Source organism: Palaemon carinicauda, unplaced genomic scaffold (assembly GCF_036898095.1).
Source record: "Palaemon carinicauda isolate YSFRI2023 unplaced genomic scaffold, ASM3689809v2 scaffold672, whole genome shotgun sequence".
In the NCBI taxonomy this organism is placed as follows: domain Eukaryota; kingdom Metazoa; phylum Arthropoda; class Malacostraca; order Decapoda; family Palaemonidae; genus Palaemon; species Palaemon carinicauda.
In genome coordinates this window covers 4110-17500 of record NW_027171952.1, presented here as the reverse complement: position 1 = coordinate 17500, position 13391 = coordinate 4110, and the positions used below count along the sequence as shown (strand labels likewise).

The 13391-nt window shown below is 36.4% G+C and overlaps 1 protein-coding gene across 1 annotated transcript; it reads right to left on the bottom strand.

Moving 5' to 3' along the window:
- Nucleotides 1-9435: 9435 nt before the first annotated feature.
- Nucleotides 9436-10200, bottom strand: LOC137637347 (zinc finger BED domain-containing protein 5-like). Its single transcript, XM_068369580.1, has one exon. It carries the CDS (start codon nt 10198-10200, stop codon nt 9436-9438), a length of 765 nt encoding a protein of 254 aa, XP_068225681.1.
- Nucleotides 10201-13391: the final 3191 nt, after the last annotated feature.

Genomic DNA, 13391 nt, shown 5'->3' with positions numbered 1-13391 from the left:
TTGAGTGACATCATGCCCCCCCCCCCCAAGGGGCTCTATGAGAAGGTAATGAAACCACCCATCCACCATCCCTCATGTCACGTGTTAGTCATGAAACTTCTGGCCTCAGTTAAGGAAAATTTCGATGGTAAGTAAACTCTTTATCTCAGGTACTTAGTTTATTCTCGTAGTTGGACTTTGTATTCGAGTGTCTTCCATCTCTTTAGATTTTATTTCTATCCTTCACTTACCTTAAATCAAATATAAGAAATTCGAACATTTTAAATCAATAAATTGCTACTGTAGTCTGTAGTTACTTTTAGCTGGGAAGAGATGCAATATTTTTTGTTTTCTTAAAAACCTCATTTACCCCTGACGTATCATGTAAAAATATTCATTACATAAGTCAAAATAATTAATGTCAATGGCCACATATGTCGATTCCAAAAAAATAGACCATCCTGTTTTTCTCTTTTTTTTTTAATATATATCCAGTATTTAATGTATGCTGTTCACAAAACATCAGTGATCCTCATTTTGGCCAAAGCTCACGTCACCATATCCAGGAGAAGGACACTCTAAAATCAAACCATTGTTCTCTAGTCTTGGGTAGTGCCATAGCCTCCATAACCATGGTCTTCCACTGCCTTGGGTTAGAGTTTTCTTGCTTGAGGGTACACTCGGGCACACTGTTCTCTCTTGTTTCTCCTCCTCCTTGTTTTGTTAACGTTTTTATAGTTTATATCGGAAATATTTATTTTTGTGTTCTTAAAAAAATTAATTTTTTCCTTGTTTCCTTTCCTCACTGGGCTGTTTTCCCTGTTGGAGCCCCTGGGCTTATAGCATCCTGCTTTTCCAACTAGGGTTGCAGCGTAGCAAATAATAATAATAATAATTAGTGTCCTCCTTACCTTTTTGGGATATGGAAACCCCATTGTTCTACCTTGTAAGTCGTTAGGAGCCATTGCCTTCTCCTTCCTGGTCCAATCTTGGGTGGAGAAATGCTCGGCTGTTCTTAAAACACTGCGCGACAGTGCATTGAGCTATGAATGTGTTCGTTACTCATCTGTGACCTTTAAACTCTTAGCGGTTTCCTTCTGCATTCTGTATCCTCATCCTATCTTTTATCAACCTCTTATTATAGCGTTCATTTCAGGCTAAAGAAATCTCGACCGGTGGTGGAATGGTCTTTCACACTTCTATTAACTCATCCCTCCTTTATTTTTTATTTATTTCAGAAGCTGGTCTTCTGAAAGCCATGTAACTTTTATGGTTTTAAGTGAATATTCCTTTATTCTATATATATATATATATATATATATATATATATATATATATATATATATATATATATACTGTATATATATATATATATATATATATATATATATATATATATATGCATGTATGTATATTATAATAATTATAATAATAATAATGATTAATGATATCGGCGTCAATGACCTTAGATGTCAGGATGTTAGAAAACTTCAATTCAAATCAATCAATCAATCAAACTCGATAGTTGTTGTTGTTGTTATTGTAATTGATGTTGTTGTTGTTGAAAATAGATTCTGTGGAAATTGATATTAAACACGAAGAAAAAAAAAAGTGGCAGAGGCTGCAGAATTTTTTTTTTCTTTTTGGGGGGGGGCACTATGAATGTTGATAAATGTAGAAGTGATATAAAGGTTATTAGATGTGAGAGGATGGATAAGAATGCTTTGAAATGGTTTTGTCTTGTGGAGAGAATGGGGAATGATAGGTAGATTTATGGAATAGTAGGAGGAAGGAGAGGCAGACTCAGAAATTGCTAATATATGTGGTAACAAAACTTTATATCAAAGTTGTTGATGTTGTCCCTAGTGTTGTTGTAGTTATTACTATTGTTGTTGTTGCTGCTGCTGTTGCTGTTATTGTAGTTGATGTTGCTGCTGTTGTTGTTTAAAGGTAACTCATTAGTGGCAGAGGCAAGGCACAATTACATTGCCCTATCAAGCTGGACAATGCCCTAGAGGCTGACCATATATACATATGATCAGCGCCTTGCCCCCTTCTCCGCCCAAGCTAGGACCAAGGAGGGCCTGACAATGGTTGCTGATGATTCAGCAGATAGACCTATAAGCTCCCCCAAACCCTGCATCCTTAGCTCACAGAGATGGTGAGGTTGATTGCAAGGTGCAATCTTGCAAAAGTAACAGTCATGCATGCAAAAGTTTTTTATTTTTTATTTTTTTTTTTTTACAATGGACAATGACTTGATTATTGATAGTGGTTTTGATTAGCACGCTTAATGATACTTAGAAGGTTTTCAAAGCGTGATTATCCCCGTGTTTTATTCAACGAGTTTATAATAACCTGGTTTTTAGCCTTTAAATTAATTTTGCTTTATAGTAAAACCAATCTGTCGTGCCGCTGAGACTATATCTGACTCACTGTATAGCGTTCTCCTGTCAAAATAGTTCATCCATTTTGGGTCAAATGAACACTGTAATTAGACACGAGCCTCCAAACTGTGGGAAACTGATAAACCGTAGCCGTTTTATGACAGATGTCCTTCCTTCCTTTTTTTTTTTTTTTTTTTTTTTTTTTTTTTTTTTTTTTTTTTTTACTGATCTCTCAGGGTTAACCAGAGGTGGCTATGATTAGCCTAAAGTTAAATCCGGTCTCTCTCTCTCTCTCTCTCTCTCTCTCTCTCTCTCTCTCTCTCTCTCTCTCTCTCTCTAGCATATATATTTCATAAGGTAAGGTTTACATTTCTACAATGATAATTGGAACCAACTACATTTTTTTTTTCTCGAAATTATAATCCCAGGTTATTTGCCAGTTTTATCCTACCGTCTTAATAAGACTCTGGCAGATGGAGAGTTTTGAATTTAATGGAATTTAATTCATTTTGAGGTCACAAGGGTAAATTTATCAGGCAAAAATCAGTGAGCCATATTTACTCCCCTAAATGGTTGATCTTGGATTGTAAAGTGCAGTGCTTGAGACTGCTTAAGCCTTAGTGTTCCTCAAAGAACAGTAAGTCAAATAACGAATAATCATAATTGTAGTCACGCAAGAAGAATGGGAAAATTTCTAGGGGAAAAAAGAAGCATTATTCTCGTGCAGTGACTGCTCTAGACGACATCTACTCATGTTTTAATAAAAATTTTGGGCAACCGTGTTAGACTTTTATACTCGTAAAGAAATCACCAATTAAAAACAAGTGGTGGAAGCTAGAGAAAACATTGCATTCAATGGATGTAGAGTCTCTAAGGAAGTGCTACATGATATAGAGGGAGATAGAGAGAACGAAAATTACCTTGACTTTTCCTTTAAGAAATCCTAATCTTATAAGCTGAAAGGACCATTGATTGACGGATGTGACCCGAACCAAGACCGAGACGGCCTTTGCCCGAACATCACAAACAGAGATTTAAAAGGTCTTGTTTTTTAAAGAAACCCCTTCCTAGTTCTTTATAAGCTTTGTTTATGCTTGGTTATATGTTTTCAATATATATATATATATATAATGTACATATATATATATATATATATATATATATATATATATAATGTACATATATATATATATATATATATATATATATATATATATATATATATATATATATATATATATATATATATTGAAAACATATAACCAAGAATAAACAAAGCTTATAATGAACCTTGAAGGGGTTTCATTAAAAACAAGACCTTTTAAATCCTCCTTATATAAATATATATATATATATATATATATATATATATATATATATATATATATATATATATATATATATATATATATATATATATATATATATATATATATATATATATATTGTGCTTGCTGGAAAAGACAACAAGCCATCTATTATTGTAGAGATGATATTAAGCCGATCTTATGCCAGCAAGTTCAGTTTTAAAGGAAGGGTGAGGGAAAATAGGATGATCTCCCCTATATTACTGTTAATCTCTTAATCTGGTTTTATTTTTGTTTTCAAAGGTTTTCGACATGTCTCTAAAGAGTGATTCCTTCAAGGAAAAATGAACTAGATATTAACGCTCTGACTCGATACTTCCTGACAAAGAGCTCTTCTCAGCGGCCACCACAGAATGGTTTGACTATAGTGGATGTGGTATTGGTTGATAAAACTCCTGGGTTGAATAACTTCCTGTTATTATTATTAATATTATTATTATTATTATTATTATTATTATTATTATTATTACTAGCTAAGCTACAACCTTAGTTGGAAAAGAAGGATACTATAAGCCCAGGGGCTCTAACGGGGAAAATAGCCCAGTGAGGAAAGGAAACTTAAGGAAAAATAAAATATTTCAAGAAGAGTAACATTAAATTAAATATCTCCTATGTAAACTATAAAAAACTTTAACAAAACAAGAGGAAGAGAAATAGGATAAAATAGTGGTCCCGAGTGTAGCCTCAAGCAAGAGAACTCTAACCCAAGAGAGTGGAAGACCATGGTACAGAGCCTATGGCACTACCCATAGTAGTTACCTAGTAATCTATTACATGAAAATACTTAATTACATTATGGTAAATCTCGGAATAGATTATGAAAATTTCTGAAGTTGTATCCTGTACTTTATTTCCACATTCGCAAACTGATTATTTGCACAGATACCAATTATTCCTCACAAGTTAATTTGTTCCTTCAGAGAACATGTTATGTTTATGGCATCTTCGACATGACTGTTTCATTGTTGTGCAAGTGTACACGTACATGTGCGTACTTATACTTACACATTTGTTCTGTCACCTCCCTGCTATCAATGCTTAATTATATTTGAAATCGCTAAACCACAGACATGAATAAGGATATGTCTGAGGGCTTTGTCCTGCAGTGGACTTAAACGGCTGCATATATATATATATATATATATATATATATATATATATATATATATATATATATATATATATGTGTGTGTGTGTGTGTGTGTGTGTGTATGTGCGTATGTATGTATGTTATAGTAAGTTTTCCAAAATACTTTGGAAGTAAATATGGCGAATAATGGAAGTTTTTTGGCCACCAATTTGATAAAGTATATGGAGATATATGTATTTTTTATTTAGGTATATTGTTGTCTTACATTGTGTTTATTATTCTTTGCACATCGATGTATTACATTTTATTTATTGATTTTGGTAATAATGTTAGTAGTCACAGTAGCCCCATGTCACTAGTTCTAAACTTGGAGGGTAAAGTCATAAGTGTACCTCATGCGGGGAACTGTAGGCATTAGTTAACTGTCTTGCCTACGCTATTCTTCAAATTTACCTGCTCCCCTCCCCCCCTTGCTTCGTTATGCTTCGTTATTGAATGGTCTCCCCGGGTAAAACGTTTAGCCTCACAAATCCTGTAGTAGGATTCTGTCTGTAACCTCCTGCTTAAGATTTGTATCAGTGATTACAGTTATTGTTTTTCATTGCCAATTCTCTCTCTCTCTCTCTCTCTCTCTCTCTCTCTCTCTCTCTCTCTCTCTCTCTCTCTCCCTCTCTCTCTCCTTGTACTATGATTGCTTCTAATGTTACTCTAACATATTTAGTGTTTCTCCATCTTTGAATGATTATTCTTGTTAGGATTGAATAAGGTCCCCAGAGGTGGTTAGTGTCGTCAGTGAAGCTCACGTGGTGCACTGTAGGCGCTACTTGAACAGATCTTTCAGTTCTTCCCTCTTGCTCTCCAGCTTCTTCTAACACTGAATTCATATTGGAGCTTTGGAGTAATCAGTTTTGCTATGTGAATTATTGCGTCTATTAAGGATTGTATTCTGGAAGACAGTTCAAGAGATTTCTTAACTTCTGCCATTGTTGTAATCGTCTGATTTTCTGTGGCTAATAAATATCACAATGATTGAAATTTTTATTCCAGTTGTGCAAAGCAATGGAAAATATAAGTTCAATCTTCGATTTTATAGAAAATGATGGAGTTTTTGTAGTTTGCATAATCATGATCTCTGTACCCTGAAGATCAGTATTCTTTGTCCATCCAAGAGTGGCTTTGTTCACTTAATTTATTCTTATTTTATTTAGTTTAGAGGCGACATCTCCTTTCAGCTTAGGATTTCAAATCTTATGTTTCCTCAGTTTCGTTGTTATAATCTGTGTTTGGTGAAGGCGACCACATTTAGATTCACGGAAGGTTTTCATGTTTTTGTCAGGTAGAGGACAGTCATCTCTCGCAATGAGTTGTTCTCTGTGGTGTCTGTCTGTGTGAAATACAGACACCTGTATTCAGAGATCATCATTAGTACGTGGCCTAGTTATGTTATATTCTGTGGGGGTCAACGTCTTTGAAAAGCTTTGTGGGTATATGGAACTCTGCTGTAGGTGTGCCATTTGAGTTTAGTAAGTGTGGCGCTTTGACGAAATTTTTGAACGTCGTTCAAAACAGGACAGGTTCATAATACGTATGTATGAGTTGTCTCTGATTGGATTTAAGTGTAATTGTTTTGAATTGATGATACATTTATCAGTTCTGGTTTTTTAGAGAATTTGGTTTTCAATACCTTCCCGGTGTTAGTTAAAATTTAATTTGTATAATAAGATTATTATAGGCCTACGTATACATCATACATAATTTATGAATTTATCATGTATCCATAAGTCTTGTCATTGTCCCTGTGTCACGGCATTGCTGTATATGTGTTTTTACACATATATGATATATATGTGTATACTTTATTTTTGCAATATGTTCATAAACGTGTATATAACAGCAAATCATGACCACTTGATGTAGTCAAATATCCTTTTGCCTTTCTTCTTGAAAGTCGATTTTGAGAGTGGTAGACCCCCGGGCTGAATGACGACAAGTCAAAACCTGAAAGGCTATTTCAACGACTATTTTCCATCATAACCTATTCTTAATAATTTGATTCGTAAAGTTTCTATCTTCACTCAATCGTTATTCTTCATTTACTATCTGTCACCTATTTTGGTCCAGGTTATCCATTTCCCGTTAGTTTTAAGCGAATTTATTTGGCATTGTTTTTTATATCATATATTTATATACATTAAGTTACAAGCTCGTAAAAGAATATAATCATGATATTATTATTGTTATGATTATCATCTGGTTAGGGGATTTCACAATTTGTTTTGGTATTATGGGTGTGTGGTCTCTCTCTCTCTCTCTCTCTCTCTCTCTCTCTCTCTCTCTCTCTCTCTCTCTCTCTCTCTCTCTCTCATTTTGTGTTGTAAAGTCTATCTGTCCAAGGGGAACAATATTTGTCTAACTTTTTTTTTTTTTTTTTAATACGTGGTGTTAGCACAACTTAAGTTGTTCATTTCTTGTTTTTCAGTAGCTGCTGTACCCGTTGCCTGCATTTGGGGGTTTGGGGAATGTTGATTTGCTCTTCTCATTTTTCCATTATTAGAATTTCGACAGAATTGGCAAATTTTCACTTAATTCTCGTTTCATTGTTTAATTAATTTTCCTTTGGTCGCTGCAACCTCTCCATTCTTGTGAGCTAAGGATAGGGGGAGGGGTTGGGGGAGCCTATAGGTCTATCTGCTGAGTCACCTGTAGCCATTGCCCAGACCTCCTTGGTCCTATCTTGGGTGGAGAGGGGGCTTGGGCGCTGATCATATGTATATATGGTCAGTCTCTAGGGTATTGTCCTGCTTGATAGGGTTATGTCTCTGTCCCTTGCTTCTGCGGTTCACAAGTGGCATTAAACCTTTAAACATAGTTTTAATCATATATTCTCTCTCTCTCTCTCTCTCTCTCTCTCTCTCTCTCTCTCTCTCTCTCTCTCTCTCTCTCTCTCTCTCTCTCTCTCTCCTGAACACGTTCTTGAAGGGAAATTAGTTTAAATACTCGATCAGTACAGGTATCGTATGGTGGCTGTAATGTATAAAGTTTATTCGCAGTGTGTCTTGGAAAAGTTTCCTGCCATCTGATTGGTTAGAATTATCTTGTTCTACCAATCAGCGATCAGGAAACTTTTCCGAGCTAAAGGCACTGCTGCGAATCGGTGCAAATCTGCCTCGCTAAAAAAAATTGACTATAGTTTGTGTTATTCTCAATTTTACAAAACCGTAATCTCAAACTTTTTTATATGAATTTGTGGCGCTATTTTCTTGATTTTGATTTTTTCTTTTAACCAGACTTCGTTCAGAATTTTAGTTCATATTAGAATATTTATATGGATTTGTTGGTTAAAATCATGACAGTTTATTATGATAAACACTATATTTATCGATTCAGAGGATAAAAGTTAGTTCTGCTCTCTCTCTCTCTCTCTCTTTCTCTGTTCGTACACCCAGATTTTACCAGACGTCTCTATCTTGAGTTTTTAAATCAGTACTTCTCCATTCATCATCTCCTTTACGTTTCATACTCCTCAGCCATGTAGGCCTGGGTTTTTAAAACACTTCTAGTGTCTTGTGAGGCCCAGTTGAACGAAGAGTGGCATGAGGCAAGCAATTCATTCAAACTTAACTTCTATCACAAGCTATAGAAGCAGAAATTATATCAGTCATGTTTGTGCATTTGTGAGAAAATCGTAGAAATGAATGCGAAGAATAATGTCTAAAAACAAAAGATATATAAAGAGCTAAACGCGCGCGCTTCAGAGCAAAAGAATTTAAAAAATAAATGAGAAATGATAGGTTTGGCTATGAGCCAAGAGAGGGTGGTCGGGTGGGGTGGGAGGCCTCCTTGGGGACCCAGGGAGGCGGGTAGGAAGGCGGGAGCTCTGCGGAAGCGAAGACAATGTTGGTGTTGGAGACAACAGTAGTGGAGAGAGACTGTTGGTGATGGTGTTGGAGCCTGGAGGTAGGTGGCTGGCGGCTGGGCCTGGGTGGTGGAGGTGGAGGTGGCGGAGGAGGTGGAGTTGCGCGGCCAAGCCAAGATACTCATATCATTCTGCTCCTGGACACCAACCTGAACGGACGTCTCTCTCCCAGCTCTCACCTAGCAGCCATTACCGCAGCTACGATCAGCTTGGATCCGGCGTGGACTCCAGCAGCAGTAGAGGGATTGCTCCCTTGCCAGTCTACCTTACCCCTCATCCTTATCCTTCCCTTCCCAGCCCCTCCAACCCCCTTACTCTCGAGTACCACTTGACTGTCTCTCTCCTCCTTGAACTTGCCTCTCTTCTCCAAATACTTCAATTCTAATTGCTACTAACCATCAGTAGGCCCTTTTCCCCCGGAGTTGCCGTTGTGGTCTTAAAACTCTCTGGGGGCACTGGGTATTGCTGCAACGTCTAGGCCAGTGGTTCTCAACCTTTTACTACCATGCCCCCTCCACAATTATTTTTTTATCGCCACGCCCCCTCCCCCTTGCATATAAAGATAAATTTCACTTGCAGATTTTATATGAAAAGGAATAAAAAAAGCCTTATGGGTTGTATAGTCAATTTACTAAGTAGGAAATAAAGTGAGATAATTGACATTTTCACTTCTACAGGATAACTTGCTTAACTTATTTAGTGAGATACCTGACACTGCTTCTTGGATAGCAGATCTTGAATACGAGGTTTAATGTTAGAGAGTGCACAACGTAAATCATCTTCCACATCCAGGCGGTTTCTGTATTTTGTTTTTATAGCAGTGAGCGTAGAAAATGCAGTTTCACACAGGTACGTTGATCCAAACATTGTTAGAACCCGAAGAGCCTGATGTGAGATCAGAGGGTACACAGAATGGTATTTAATCCAGAATGTCTCCAAATCCAAATCGTTGAATTCATCCATAGCTGTGGAATTAAACTTTAACTCAAGAAACTCCTCTTGAATTTCCTCAGCAACATTAGCGAATTCACACTGAAAAGGATTCCTAATGAATTTCCAGGATTCACGCATGTCATCTATGTCTGGAAAGTATTTCGTGAATTCTGCTTTCAAGCTGCTTAGATGAGTGATTATAAGGATCTTTAACTCAGGGTCAAGGTTACCATGAGCGAGCCCAGAATCTAAGTTCCTAAAACTGGCTGCATTTCCCTGCTGAATTCGACATTTCCAGAGGTCGAGTTTGGACATGAAAGTTCGAATGGTGTCGTGGTGAGAGATGATGTGGATATTTTTCCCTTGTAGTTTAAGGTTCACTGCATTCAAAGATTCAAAAATATCCACCAAGTAAGCTAGAATTATCTGAAAGCTGTCAGACTTGAATTTGTCATGAAGGGCTGCCTTCTGCTGTGAATCTAGAAATATTATTACTTCTTCTCGTAGCTCATAAAGCCTTTCAAGCATGTTTCCTTTTGATTACCATCGTATGTTTGTGTGAAAAAGCAGGGCTTCATGTTCAGAATCCATATCCTTACACAATAATTTGAAGAGACGACTGTTTAAGGCTCCAGATTTGATGAAATTTACTACCTTTATAGCCACGTTTAGAACATCCTTCATTTCATCAGGCAAAGTTCTGGATGCTAAAGATTCACGGTGAATTATGCAGTGTGTACTTATTACAGAAGGATTTTTTTCTTTCACCTTTGTGATGAACCCAGAACGCAGGCCAACCATGGCTGGGGCTCCATCAGTACACACCCCTATTAGTGAGTCCCAAGAAAGTTTATTTTCCTTAAAAAAGTCTGATGTAACTTTAAAAATGGCTTCTGCTGTTGTACAACTTTCCATGGGGCAACAAAACAAAATTTCCTCCTTTATATTGTTGCCTGACACAAAACGAGCATACATCAAGAACTGAGCACACTGAGCGATATCGGTCGTTTCATCACACTGGATTGCAAAAACAGGCTAGGCTCTTACTAGTTCGAGTGTTTGTTTTTTGATATCTTGAGACAGTTCATGGATCCTTCTCTGGACTGTATCGTTTGACAGGGAAATTTGGGGAAGCTTATTTGCACTATCTTTACCAAGAATGAGTTGAGCTGCACATAGTATACTTGGCTTTATGAGAGTCTCTCCAATGTTATGGCTCTTCTTGCTCTTTGCAATCAACATGGAAATTTCATAAGAAGCCTCAACAACCTTTGATGATTGTTGTCAAAATACCCCGCTGTCATCCATTTTCACTTGCTTCAAGGTGTGTTTTTTTGTTTCAAAGAATGCCTTTGGCTTGTCAACTAGACCAGGATGTGCTGTTTGCAGGTGGCGTTCCAAGCGTGAGGGTCGCATTCCATCATTGCTCAGAGTCTTGTAACATCACGCACTGTGGGACCTCTGTGTCACCCTTTCGGAGGGACACAAATCCAAAACGAATATAATCTTCGTTATACTTCCGCTTCTTGGCACTCATTGCAACGTAGTTGGAGTGAAACTGGCAAAACGTATCTGCGATCAAGATAATATGCATTTGTAAATTAAGGTATTTTTCACCTCTTGATGATAACCACCACAGTATGATTATCACAGCTACATGATCAATGAGTGAGAAGGACAGAGAAAGAGGGAGAAAGATATATAAACACGAGATTGGCAGAAAATTGAGACTATATAAGAAATACATGCAGCCTTGGACGTTAAATTAACCTTGAAGGAAAAGAAGAAGGAAAAAAGGAGAGGAAATAATATATATATATATATATATAGAGAGAGAGAGAGAGAGAGAGAGGAGAGAGAGAGAGAGAGATAGAGATACAAACATTTATAACTAAATTTTATATACATATATATATATATATATATATTATATATATATATATATTTTATATATATATATATATATATATGTATATATATATATATATATACGAATCTCTCTCTCTCTCTAATACAGCCCTATATATATAATATATAATACACACACATGAATTTCTCTCTCTCTCTCTCTCTCTCTCTCTCTCTCTAATACAGCCCTACTCGCTGACTCTACCTCTCTGACTCGGTCACTGATCATATGGTTGAGATAATCATGAAGTGGTGGTTATTAGTACATCTTCTTTTGCAAATAGTAAAATTTGAGACCATTAACTTATGATTTTTACAATATGAAGGAAAAATAAATAAAACAAAATATACATCTTCAAAATTTTGCAGTAATCTTAGCAACGGTCTCTCAACATATTTCGGTATATTGATAAACATAGAAACTGATATATTTTTTTTTTTTCAAATAAAGGACAATAACCCCACCAATGCAGGGCAGCCCATCAACGACACAGGGAAAACAAAACTAGTCAAAAATAATTGATAGGAAAAAAAAATTAATCCCCAGAATATATCTCTCCCCTTTTCTTTCATTCACATTTCTCACAAACCTGACAATGTTAATGGGTCGATAAGAAACTGAGATAATGTACCTCAACAATTTCGCCTGTAGAAACGGCAAGGAAGAAATGTTCAAATACTTTCGGACATGTGTGGTAAACTGGGAGTGTTGACAGGGACTGTGTTGATAGTGTGTACGGTGGGACTGGGTGTGAGAAACGGATCTCGTAGCTCACCAGTAAGGGACACGTATTATACACGTCCACGACAGGCAATGTACTCTACGGTAGCCTACGTGGAAGGAGAAAGCATGAATTAGTAACGATGATATTACTTTATTATATAAAACTTTTACCATTATTATTATTATTATTATATTTTTTACTATAATGTCTTTTTTATTTAACTGATCTAGTCTAAAATAACACAACTTATTTTTTTTTCATTTATAGCTGCATTATTCTCCTGAGGCTCACGCCCCCCCTTTGAATCCTCTTGCGCCCCCCTGGTTGAGTAACACTGGTCTAGGCTCTTACTTCTTCAGTAGTGCCTACATAGGATAGGGAAATAGGAATAAAGCACTGCCTCCCATAAAGTGTTCACTAATACCTTTATCTTTTAAAAATCAGTTTTTTGGTTCCAGCGCCCTTAATACTTAAAATTCTTAACTTTTTTTTTGCATTTCCCTTAAGAAGTTGATATTGCTCCACCCTCTCCCAGTCTCAAACTCTCTGTCACATCATTGCAACACCATTTTTTTCGAAAAAAGTCAAAAATTTTATCCCCCGAAAAGTTACAAGGAAATCCCGTAGAGTTTATTTTCACTTATTTTTCCCCCATTAAGAATACTTAAGAGTTAAATTTCCCTTAAATGAAAATGTTTAAATGCATATTACTTTCTTTTCTTCACTACTATGGGGGAAAGTGAAGATTAAAGATACTAGTCAGGGATCTGACAATGATGCCCGAAGGAAGGCAGTGTGGGGTATCCTACAGGATAACTCCTGTTTCATTCACAAGTTGACTACAGTCAACAATACTTACTTGGCTATAGCTGATGAAGCTACCATTGAAAAGATCATTCTTCCCAAAACGAAGGATGCTTTCCTTAGCAGGAATTTTGAGGTCCTAGACCCTCCTCATCTCAATGCCCCTCGTACCCTGGTCATTACGCAGGCTGATGACATAGTATATGACCAATCTGAAGATGAACTCAAGGCCGAAATTGAAAGTAGGAATAGTGTTAAGGTAAATAAGGTCATCAAGTTACC